The sequence below is a fragment of the Phocoena sinus genome, chromosome 4 (genome assembly GCF_008692025.1).
Source record: "Phocoena sinus isolate mPhoSin1 chromosome 4, mPhoSin1.pri, whole genome shotgun sequence".
NCBI classification, from domain to species: domain Eukaryota; kingdom Metazoa; phylum Chordata; class Mammalia; order Artiodactyla; family Phocoenidae; genus Phocoena; species Phocoena sinus.
In genome coordinates this window covers 46,873,590-46,886,623 of record NC_045766.1, presented here as the reverse complement: position 1 = coordinate 46,886,623, position 13,034 = coordinate 46,873,590, and the positions used below count along the sequence as shown (strand labels likewise).

At 38.7% G+C, this 13,034-nt stretch overlaps 1 protein-coding gene across 1 annotated transcript in view; it reads right to left on the bottom strand.

The window, feature by feature from the left end:
• LOC116752610 (EGF-like and EMI domain-containing protein 1) overlaps positions 1–13,034 on the bottom strand; it is a 131,940-nt gene extending 118,906 nt beyond the window's left edge. The window contains 2 exon segments of the mRNA XM_032629389.1: positions 12,328–12,450; positions 13,001–13,034. Of these exon segments, the coding sequence (XP_032485280.1) occupies positions 12,328–12,450; positions 13,001–13,034 (157 nt within the window).

Below are 13,034 nucleotides of genomic sequence, written 5' to 3'. Positions count from 1 at the left end.
TGTCTTTATGAACTGGTTGCTCAGTATCAGGCTCTAGGCTCTACAAAGCCCTAGGTAGTCTTCCCACCCTTATGGTGTGGAGGCCAGTCTTTGTTCTCCTGACATGCTCTGGCATTGACAACGATACCCGGGATTTCTGAGAACAAACAGGCAAGCCATTCCACTGAATGACAGGTTCATATCTTTTCTAAATCTGGGGTTTAAAGTACTGTCTATGATGCTTTAAAAGAAGCCAAGTGATAAATCTAGGATTGAATTTGGTTAGTTTTATTCCATTTATATTCCATCTACTTCCAAAGATGCTTTGAGGCTGTGTACGATCTAAAACATATCTATAATAGAACCACTAAAGCTATGGTTTAAAAAGAGGGGGAAAGGTACAAAAAATAACCACTTCAGCAAAACAAGAACCATGTTATGAAGTGGGGTGGAGAAAACTAAATTAGGAATATAGGTTTAAAAGAGTCTCTGCAATTAAGCCTTCAACGTAGTGCTGGGTTTCCTAAGAGCCAAAGCCATGCATTATATAATTCTTCTTGTCTAATAAAGAGAAACAGATCATAAGAAGGGGAACATGCCCTTACTTTTAAACAAAGCATATTTTATTACAAGGATCTTTCTATTTTAAACCCTGAACAAATACAGGGTCATTTAATAAAAGTAAACACTTTATTTCAGTCACATACTAGGTCCTGAGGATACAAAAGAGATTAAAGCCTAGTGGGGGAGATAGACAAGAAGAGAAACTTTATAATCCATTGTGAGAGGCTCTATTAGAGACATGCCCTTGGCTCTATGTGGTGTATGATGTAATATTCCACAAGTGCTGTTTTGACTTGGTTTTGAAGCCATGGCTCAAAACCCTCAGTTCCCCTACACAGAATAAGCTCCCACCCCAACTACTGAATACTTCCCTTATCAGACATCCTAGAGTTAAGATACACACAGACCCAACTGCCAGAGGTTCCCAGGTACCTAACATCCAGGGATGCCCCCTTCTCCCTTGGGGTTGTGGAATTATTCAGAGTACCTAATCCCCAGGAAGACTGAGTTTAGCCTAACCCCACCCCACTTGCCATATATAAGTCACCTCCTATCAGCTTGCTTGTTACCCTGTCCTGGGTGTAACCCAATGTGTAGCCCTGAGTGGTACCCTTCTCTCACTTGGAGCTGTAAGTAACAAAGGTTTTTCCTTTCATCTATCTGAGTGTCTTTATGTTGTGTCCCACCATTGAAAGAATCTCTAAATCTATAAACGATCTACAAATCTTATAAAACAGGTGACAAATTTGGATTATAAGTATGGGAGTAGATCTGAAAATTCTCCTCAGAGGAGGTGATTCTAACCTTTACTTTCAGAGACAGGAGAAGTCAGGTGAGGAGAGGCGGGGAGGAAAGCCTAGGAGGAGAGAGGGGAAAATGTTGACTTGCACTCAAATCCAGAAACAAGCATGTGCAGAAGCAGGGAGCGTCTGACAGATGGAACAGTAAGACAAAGGTGTAGGAGTGTGGAAACTTCTGGTACACGTAAGGAACTGCAACTTTTCAGTGTGTGTGAGCCTGGAGCATGAAGTACAGAGTAGAAACACGGCAGGTAAGCAGGAGTAACCAAGAGTCAGACCCCGAAGCATCTTGTAAGCCCTAGTAAGAATTTTGAGTTAATTCTAAAAGCTATATGGAGACAATAAAAGGTTTTAAGGATAGTAAAATAATTTTGTTTTGTTTTGTTTTCTTGTTTTTGTTTTTTGCGGTACGCGGGCCTCTCACTGTTGTGGCCTCTCCCGTTGCGGAGCACAGGCTCCGGACGCGCAGGCCCAGCGGCCATGGCTCACGAGCCCAGCCGCTCCGCGGCATGTGGGATCTTCCCGGACAGGGGCAGAACCCGTGTCCCCTGCATCAGCAGGTGGACTCTCAACCACTGTGCCACCAGGGAAGCCCCTAAAATAATTTTTTAAGTTACATTTTCAAAAGGTGTCTCTGGCAGTAGTTTAGATAATCGATTGAAGGGGGCAAGTATGAAGGATGATACCAGTTAAGAGGCAATTACAGTAAACATTTCTGTAAGAAATTATGAAGGTCAGAATGAAAGTAGTCACAGTGGAGCCAGCTCTTTGGGGGATATTGTGGAGAACTTGCCCATTGGTCTTGCTGGGGAGCTTGATATGTGGAATCAGAGAGAGGGGGAGTCATGAGTGACTCCAGATATACTAGACTGACCTGGAAAATGGGTGGCCTGAGCTGTCCTTACTACTCAGAGGAGAAGAAGAAAGTTGGGGGGTGGAGGGAAGGAAGGAAGATATATTTAATTTTAGGTCCAGTAAGTTTGCAAGGTCGGGCACGTCCTCAAAGAGGGCCTCAGGCAGTGGCCGGATCTCTGGGTCCAGAAAACAAAAAGAGCCATCCGATTTAGTAATGTTGATTTGAACATCATTCATTTCTAGCTAACTGTAGTAGGTAAAGCTTTGCAAGTGGAAACAACCACTCAGGAGGGAGTGGAGAAAGGGCCAAAACAAGAACTCTGAAGATCAAGAGGTTGGCAGAGGGGAAAGACTATATGAAAAAGGTTAGGGAGTCATCACAAAGAAGGAAGGGAACCAAGAGCAAGTTGTGTCCTACAATCCAAGGACAAGAGAAAGGAAGGAAGGAGAGGTCTTTACTTTCAAGATGTTAAACAGAATGACTGAAAAGTATTCCTTGAAAGATAGAGAACCTTGTTCCTAACACGTCCTGTTTTCTCCTCTATCATCAACTTCTTTCTCTCTATCTTAAAATAAAGCTCCTCCCTAAAACTAGTTTTACCAGGGTTATCTATACATTATCCACGGATAATTTCATGGAACACCTTCCAGTCCAAGATTAAGATTTTACTTAAATCTTGAACGTCATGACCTCTCCCCTTCCTGACATTCTCTCCTCTGTGGGTTGTAGGACACAACTTTCTCCGGGTTCCCTTCCATTTCTGTGATGAGTCCATAACTCTTTTATATATAGTCTTTTCCTTCCATCCACCTCCAAAATTTTGAGGTTCTAAGGAGAAGGCAGAATGGGATTAGCCTGAAATAACAGCAGAGCACTTTTCTTCTCAGTGAAGAGCGAAGCAGACAGAGCTAAGAGTTAGTACCAAATGTTCTAGATGGGAGTAAAAGTTGGGAGGTCTCTTCGCTGAAATTTTGTTTTCTCTGCAAAATGAAAGACATGCATTCAGTAGTAGATTCTGAAATCACTGAATTTAAAAAATGTCTCGGGCTTCCCTGGTGGCGCAGTGATTGAGAGTCCGCCTGCCGATGCAGGGGACACGGGTTCGTGCCCCGGTCCGGGAAGATCCCACGTGCCGTGGAGTGGCTGGGCCCGTGAGCCATGGCCGCTGAGCTTGCGCGCCCGGAGCCTGTGCTCCGTAATGGGAGAGGCCACAACAATGAGAGGCCCGCGTACCGCAAAAAAAAAAAAAAAAAAAAAAAGTCTCTATGATTATTGTTGTTAGAAAATGCAAACGTGGTTTAAACCATGTGGCTCTTGTCAGCTGCTAGAAAACTATACTGGGATACTAGATTTGGATTTAAGTGTTATGCTCATATCTGGTATTTGCAAGCACTTAATCCTTCTGCTGCTTCTAGATGGAGGTAGTACTATTTTATGTTTCACGTCTTTTTGCACTTTGGACCCCGTGAAAATGCATAAGCTGCCTAAAGCTTGCTGCCTCCAGTGCTTTTGGAAACAGGGAGATATAAATCTTCAACCTAGTGATAAAATAAGAATGAGAATATTTTACCATTCAGTGAAAATATTGTTGTGAATATTGCTTTAAAGCTTCAAAAGCATTAAAAATGCAAAGAAAAAGAAAGTGCAACAGGGAGTTGTTAAAAGAATCAATGAACGTATGTTTGCTAAAAAGCTAGCAACAAAGCTTTCCAATGGAAGCCATCTGATCACCAAAGTAAGTTTATAACTATAGTGTCTGACCCTCCGTAATTTTATTTACTCCTGTGCCTACAGCCAACTGCAAGTATAGAACTAATATTAATATTATGAGCTAATTTTTATTGATGCTTGCTCTGTGTCAGGCACTGCACTAAGGATTTCACTGTAACTTTTCCTTACTACCCGCTACATATGGAGAAATGGAGTTTTGAACAGCTAAGTGACAGCTCAAGGTCACACACCTTTTATACAGGGTAGCTATGTGGTAAAGTTAATATTGTTACCCTGAAAAATTGGCACTTTTTTTCCCAAGACATGCTGTTTTCAGATTATCAGTATTTTTCTCACAATCCTAAATCCCATTCTCTATTTTCATAAACAAATAATTTAAAGAGAAGTTCCTGTATTTTTAGTTGCACACAATTCAGAATCTCCTATTCTCAGAATCTTTGTGCATTGAATAGGTACTCTGATTGTGGGAAAATGATAAAGGTAGATACATAATAATTATAAATTACTAATTCAAGCCACCATTTACTGAACTTCGATTATGTGCCAGGTATTATTTTAATCTCTTCATATTTTTGTTCATCCCGTACGGGGGTATTCTGTAATGCACTATGAAATTATTTGGGAAACGTAAGACAGCAAAATTATTTAGTGCTTAAAAGTAGGGTTTTATTATTTATTTGATATATGTTATGAAAATCTTACGTTTAAAAATATTTTACAAATATAGCTAGAAAAAATTCCTAGATTAAAAAGAAAACAAAAAAAAAGAAAAAATTCCTAGAGATTATTCTGAAGGAAGACCTGTGAGTTTACTTTCCACATAGAGAGAAAGAAGAAAAGAAAAGGCAACTGGCAAGGATGAAGACCACTGGGCTAACATTTCATCACTTTGTTTTGTTTTAATGTTGGATACAGAAGGTAAAGTTTATCACACTGCTCAGTTCAAGAAAAATTCTTATCACTCCCCAGTCCTTGGAAGGACCACTCTTGTTTCATTTGTTCACTTTTAGCCCAGAATACACTCTCAGTCTCCCTCATTCCCCATTCTAGTGTGTTAAATACATCCCTCTTTATAAGGTTTTTGTCCTTGTGCAATGTATAATATTGATTTTTGTGAATTATTATCCTGCTTATGTTAGGTATAGATACAGTTAAAGAGACAGAGAAAGAGATAAAGGTGATATGAACTCTGAAGATCAGAGATTAAGAAACTGGACCAAGATCACACAACCCTTATTCGATGCAGTAGAATTCAGACCTTAGTCTGACTCTATCTAAAACTGTCAGTCTTACCTTCCCAAGTCTGAAGACTGTAGAAAAACTGTAGAAAAAAAAAGATTTCTGAATGCATTCCTAAAATCCATTGGATTTGGAAATAGGTTTTGAATTGGGTTAATTATCAACAAAACGGATAAAAACTTGGGAAGTTCATGATTTTTTTTCAAGCCCACATATAGGGAACGAGGACGGCAGAGGAGAAGTGTTCCTTAGATTCAACTTTGAGGAATTAAATATATCACCTACCACACAAAAGTGATTAATATTGCGAGGGCGATGAATTTGATAATGACTGAGAGATGCCATCAACCTGACAAACTAAACAATTTTTTTAACCTGACATAGCCCTATTCAAGACATCAGCTGTCATCTGAAATGAATTCTGCTTCTAATTTGTCTTCATAAATAATGCAATTAATTGAAAGGTAGTTACAATGAAAGTCTTTAACTTCTTTCGTCTCCAGTTTGAGGGCAATCTCTTTGCATTCCCTAGAAAGAATCTTCCACTCCTTTCATCAAATAAAACTTAGACATCACTGATCAGAACACTGAGATCAAAAACAAAAGAATCCATTGTGTGAAGACCACCACATCTAATAGTTTTCTCAATCCTTTTTTTTCCAAGTTTAGCATTATCTTAAAATGTGAAACATAAAGATCTGATGTAAGAAAATTTATTCAAGCTCAAAATTTTACTAAGAATATCTATTTAATCAAGCTTCCAGGCTGTACATCTACCCTCTTCTTGCCACCTAACTTCTGTTTACTTAGAATTAAAAAATGACCTCTGATTCTATTATGTTGTACACTTCATCACACAGAAAAATCTTTGGTTTACAGCTTCCAGGTAACCTTTCTTCTTCCTTCCCCCCAACCTCATTTAGTGAGAATAAAAAGGAACCATTGAACAAAAGCAGTTCCTGACCACTTCCAGCAAGTGGAAATAAAGAATTCTTGTGTTAAAGATGAAAATAATTAAAATGCTTTTTATCTGAGGTTTCCCTGTGCAGACACCAGTGACTCCATTTGTGAGTACAGATGTTAATAAACCTATGTGCTGAAGGCATGAAAGAGAGGTAAGAGAACTATGCAAGCATTAAAACTTTCAATCATTTAATTACTTTTTCCCTCTGGGAAGGCTAATTTCAACAAATATAGCAGAGGAAGGACATGATTATGAACGGAGATTTGAGCTGAGCGTGTTTCACAAGGTTGTTATAAAAAAGAAAAAAATGAAAAGACAAAGATTTTGTGAGGTATACCAAATTATAGCTAAAACCTTACAAGTTACTTAAAACGCAAATTACACAGCTAAATACAGAAAATTTGGGTAATATAATTATTTTGGTATCTAGCCCCTGGCTGTTACAAAATAGCCACTGGCAAAAGAAGGAGTTTAGTCTACATTATCATTACTTATATTTAGTCATATCTACTAAAGTCTGCCTCTCAACAATGAGAAAATCTTCAATTCAAAGCTCTCAGAAGATAATGTATTTTGTTCGAAGTCCAAAAGCTAGAAATACTGCAAGTTTGAGTTTTTCCCCAACAAGCAAGTCCATCTGGGTAAAGTCCTTACATCTTTTTACATTCTGTTATAATAATAGCTAACATTTAACTAATACTTGCCGGATATTTTATAGGTATTGACTTCTGTCTAAAAGTAGAAGAGTAAAATGGAGATAGACTAGAGAAGGGGGAATAAAGGAGAAGAGATGAGTGCATTAGTCCGCTTGGGCTGCTGTAACAAAATACCCTGGTCTGGGTGGCCTTATCAATTTATTTTCTCACAGTTCTGGAGGCTGGAAAGTCTAAGGTCAAGGTTCTAGCAGGGTTTGGTTTCTGGTGAGAGCTCTCTTCCTGGCTTCAGATGGCCACCTTTCAGCTAGATCCTGGTATGGTGGAGACAGCAAGCTCTCTGCTCTCTCTTCTTATACAGGCACTAAACCCGTCATGAGGGTCTTCCACCCTCATGAGCTCATCTAAACCTAATTATCTCCCAAAGACTCCACCTCCAAATACCATCACATTGGAACTTGGGGCTTCAACATGCACATTTTGGGGACACAATTCAGTCCATAGCAAGGAAAGAGGAAGATGATCGAAAGTCAGAACCGGGTAACAAGAATGTAAGTACAGAGAGGCAGCAGTCAAAGGTGAAAATTGTGCTGTCAGGAAGTCAAGAGGAAGATTTAGAAAAATGAGTGGTTAATAGTGTCAGAGGCCATTGAGAAAGGCATGGAAAAGACTCCTCTGAAAGCTGATAATTAGAAGGTCATTAGTGTCTTTCATTTGGTCTGAAGCCCAATTGCACACATATAAAACTATATGTTACAATGTGTCATTAAGGCAACACTAAATCATATGGTATTAGAAGAAAAAGAAGGAATGCTTTTGGCTGGGGTCACCAGAGAAGGTTTAACAGGCCAACGGACATTGAACATGGAACATGGTAAGTAGACTTTTGACAGGTGGAGTCTTGGTGAGAGAGAAGTCTAGGCTGAGTAAGGTAAGGTGTGGAAGTGGAAAAGGGCATAGCTGACTTGGAGAACTGAGAGTAGCCAGGTTTGTTGGAGAATATGATAGAAATGTAAGAGAGAAGTGATAAGTTTGCACTTATAGGGTGATAATATAAGGTGGATTTCTTTCATCAATAGCTATTATGAAAATACATTATTTTCAGCCTCAGCTCTATTTACTAAAATAGAATGTAAGAATTTCATTTCACAGTACCTTTATGATTTTTCTTAGTCTTTTAAAATATTTATCAGAAATTATTTTAAAGCATTTGGTTAGAAGTGAAATTAGCCAGATTTTCCTGAAAACTTCTTTTGTTCAGAGTGAAAGTTACTTGATTTCTTTGGATCTCAGACTTCTTATCTCTAAAGTAGATTAGGCTGAATTAGTCCCTGGATTCCTTCAAAATATGATTCTATGATACAGAAAACAGTATTTTCAAAAAAGCACCAAAGTGTAGTTATTGTTTTCATTAAAAACATTGAAGTCATGAACTCATTTTTATTAAACTGGATATAAAATTCTCACTCACTGTTTTTATGTGGGACTTTCTAACGTCTAAGTTCTTTATATACTTTTCAAATAAAATCTGAGCTCTACAAAACAATTATTCCACAGAATCCAATGGAGTTTTAAAAAATACAGGTTAGAAGATGATATGTAACAGATTAGTAATTTGGGGAACTCCATAATATTATAACACTTTAGAGATGCAGTAACTTTAAGGTCATTTTGTCCAGTTTCACATGAGGAAACCAGACTGTAGAGACTGTAGAGAGATTAAGTGATTTGCTGAAGGCCACGCACCAACTTGGATTCCACCGTGCCACTGTTCCTGGTCCATGGACGAGAGTCAATGTTGGACCAGTATGAATATTTCTGTCTTTCTGATGATGGCTAAACTCTAGTTTCCATTTTTTTAAAGCCGTTGGTTTCCAAGTAAAGGGAAATTTAAAAGTATATGTATTACTTGGTAATATCTGTGTTAATGGAGACCACTGAGAGCAAAGCAAATCTGGTCAAAATTTCATTTTTGACTGCTTTCCTATGCTATGTCTGGACCCTTCACCAACAAGGTGTAACTGTGCTGCTCAAGGACAAGGACCCAGACCTCTGGCCCAGAATCCCATTATAAAGGAAGGTGTAGGGAGAAGCAGTCATTGACCAGCTTAGCCTCGGACTATATGACAATGTCGTGAGGCTGTATCATGATATAACAGTATCATGAAATCCTCTCACATATACACCTTTTAAAGAAGCATCATCATAAGGACAAAATTATATGGGGGATATTTTGAAGTGTCATAGATGCCTTTAAAAATCTCAAGAAAGTAATAGGCCCTTGCCACCAGTAAAGTGACATGCATTCCAAAAATTTGCAGACAAATTCAGGGGCTCAAACTGAGGGTCACTGAGGCCAAGATCCCCAGGGATCACATTTTATCAGCAGTCCAGGCAGTACTTTATGGGGAACCAAGTGGCCTGTACACTACAGCTGGATATTATGGACCCCCTCTCTTAACACCACTTTGTGTAACTTTATCATTCTGGTGGAGGCTGACTAGTAACTGCTGGCCATATGTCCCCACAAGTGCACAGCTCTTAGAGAGGAGATCCTTTCCTGAAATGAAGTCATCTTAAACTCTGTAAGGATTTGGGGTACAAGAAGTTTACGGCTGCTGTGATTAAGAGAAAGTGCAAAAAGTACCAGCGGCTCTAACTCAAAAAGTCACACTAGCTTAGGACTATGACTGATGGGCAGAATGCGGCAAAGGAAGGGAAGGAAGGTCGAGAGGAAGGAAGAAATTGAGGCAGTTAATTTCAAGGACTCTAAAGTAGTGGAATCATAAAATTCCACAACTCCATCTTCTCTTCTGTGACTGGTCATGAAGAATTTCTGTCTACTACAGTTTCCTGGTGAGATCAACCACCATTCTCAGTTTCCTGCCAGGTAACAAATACCAAAGGGAAAGTGGGCTAATTGAATTGTCCTGCTTTTAAAAATATCTGACCCTTGCTACAATATTACTCAAAATATAAACCAATGTGAGACTCAGTTCTCTACAGTACACCCTTTCTTTCAAAGCAAACAAACAGTTCTTATCCTCAAGCTCACATCATTATTAGTATTTAAATACAAAATACTTACATTCTTCTTGAGTTCATTTTAACAAGACTGCTGTAATTGTGTCAACTGAGGTTCTTAGGACCATTCTTTGAAACCAGAACCAGTAGCTTCATGTGAGAGAGGCATGAAAATTTCCACAAAGGTCAATTGCTGGACTCTTGGGTCCAGTATTTCTGTGGAATGACATCCAAGGGGTTAAAGGCTTTAAAATGACTGCAATCATGAAATCCATATTTCTCTTTAGCTTAATTTTTAATTTGTACACTATGTTGAAATTCTGTACGAGGAGAGGATCAGCCTACGCAGCTGCAAATATGCTATTGTCATAGTGTCCATGTGTCTGTACAGGATGGATTTTAAGGAATAGAAATACAAATGATAAACCATAATATTCTTATCCAAGTCCACCTTTGACCTGAGGTCATTGAAACAAAAGTTGGAAAATTCCAGAGCAATGGTGGTGAGGAACAAGGAAAGAGCTTAATGATTTTACTAAGAAATAGTTAATAACTTCCAGAGTTTAGAAAATTAATTATACCTGAAGATATAATTTTAATTGATCACTAGAGTGTTTATTTTGCTTTATCGCGAAGACCAGATACCATAGATATATAAAATTCATTACTTTGCAAAATATTTTTATATCAGACACAAAAATTCACCAGCTCAACCTTTACCACTAAATACCATATCTGCATGTATAGGTAATCCTGTCCCTAAATATTTTGTGACTGAGAGAAGTCAGAGTGGTAGTTTAAGGATATTACCAGCTGAAGTCTTTACAGGTTGGGGATGGAGATGGGGATGGGAAAGGGATTCCTGTTGCAACAAGCAGTAATTTTGCAAAAAGAAGGGGATATTTGGGAGATTACAAAAATATGCATGTGCTGCTGTCCCACCACTGGTGCCTGCTGTAGATACTGAGTTCCCTGATACTACGATATGGCTTCTATCTGCATCTTCACTCAATTTTGGAAAAGTCTTTGCTCTCAAAACCTCCATTTTCTTCTATCAAAATCAGATCTATGGGCTTCCCTGGTGGTGCAGTGGTTGAGAGTCCGCCTGCCGATGCAGGGGACACGGGTTCGTGCCCCGGTCCGGGAAGATCCCACATGCCGCGGAGCGGCTGGGCCCGTGAGCCACGGCCGCTGAGCCTGCGCGTCCGGAGCCTGTGCTCCACAACGGGAGAGGCCACAACAGTGAGAGGCCCGCGTACCGCAAAAAAGAAAAAAAATCAGACCTATGACTAGGACATCTTTACCTGTTTCACCTGGCTTTCTCTCATTTCCTATGTTAGGAAAAAGAGACAGTATATGTTATGAAGTTAAGCAAAACTGGCTGATTTCTATCCCAAATTTCATAATTATAGAATACTCATAAAATGCTAATAATTTTGAGTAGATGGACCAGTTAACAAACCCTGTATAAATTAAACCAGCAATTACATTGTGTTGTATAAGGTGCTATTCTTTTAGTATAAGATATTTTTCAAAGGGACCTGGAGGTGAAATCAGAAAGGGATCTGAGGATCATCATTCAATTAAAAAAAAAACACTTTCATGTAAATTACTTCAGTTAAAAAAGAACATTTCAGGGAGATCAGCTCAGTGCTTTGCGATCACCTAGAGGGGTGGGATAAGGAGGGTGGGAGGGAGACGCAAGAGGGAGGGGATATGGGGATATACGTATGCATATAGCTGATTCATTTTGTTATACAGAAACTAACACAACACTGTAAAGCAATTATACTCCAATAAAGATGTTAAAAAAATAAATAAAAAAAAGAACATTTATAATCATACAGGAAACACAGTATTTTTTAAGTTTTTCTGTTTTTTTTCCTGCGTACATACTCATTTAGGAAATTCATAAAATTCAGAAACATACAAAGACTTAACAGTAATAATCTTACCACCCAAAACTGATATCTAAGAACATTTTGATACACAAGAAGTGTATAGGAACCTCAGATTTAATGTGTGTAGTTTTAACTATTCTTGAGAAACCCTAAACTCCTTATTATATAATCTGTTATAATTTTTGCTGTTATAATCCTGAGTCCACTTCTGAGTCTGGTTTGAAATGAGTGAACATTGTAGCTAGTGACTGTAACAGCCCAGCCTCCTCTCTTTATTGTGAGTCTGTGCTGAACTTGTTGTATATAAGCAGTAATTAACAAATTTATACTTTACTGAATTGGCAGAAATGATACCCTAAGGAACAGTCACACATTTGGGGGGATCCAAGTTTTGCCTGTGAATGTTAATTTCTATATTTCCTTCCCCATCTTTTTTGTCTTTTAGTCTTTTAATAGCAAAATATCTTTTTTTAAATTCTAAGAGAGAGAATTGTACTTGAAAATTGTCAGCTTCTATAGATGTTTTTACAATAGAAAAACGTTTTCTTCCTGCCCCTATGTGGGCAGGTCGATTTTCACTGAAAACGACTTCAAGCTGGTTCTAATGTTTACTCACGTATGCAGGTGTGTTCATCAGCATGGAGACTGTACCCCGTATCACATGCACAATGGAAGGTGCCCAGAGTGTTAATACAGCGCTGTTGGCAGCCTCCACTCACTACCGTACATTCATCAACATCTAGAGGAGGAAGACAGATGGTCAGGATTACAATGTCATTCCAATGTCAGCTTCAGAGAAGTGGCACAATATTTCTTTGATACACAGTATATGTTTTATCGCACAAAGGCACCATCTCTGTTGCCACAGTTCTTTGCCCGTTTGATCTATTTTACTCCACAGTATAAACAAAAAAATGTAGATAGAAACTTTATTGAGCTTTTTAAAGCCCAGCAACGATGAGCATAGTGATTGTCTCACAATTTTCTATTCTTCACATCCTGATTAATTAGACAGATCTGAGATATAGATACTTCCTTAGGGAAGGGAACCTGGAGGGGAGAATTACAATGAGCTACCCTATCTGGAGCAGCACACACGAGTAGATAAACACCTTTACTGGTCTGACGCTGCTGAATAAGGTCAGTAATAAAGTTAATACCTTGACTCTCCTTCTCATGGGCTATAGTGGACATCAGGGCAGAGACAGATAAATTCAAATAAAGCCATGGTTTGGAGTTCTTAAAAGCACATGGATACATTTGCTCCACTAACTCAGATTCTTCCTTACCTTTCAGGGCTCCACTTTCTGAAATACTTAGCAT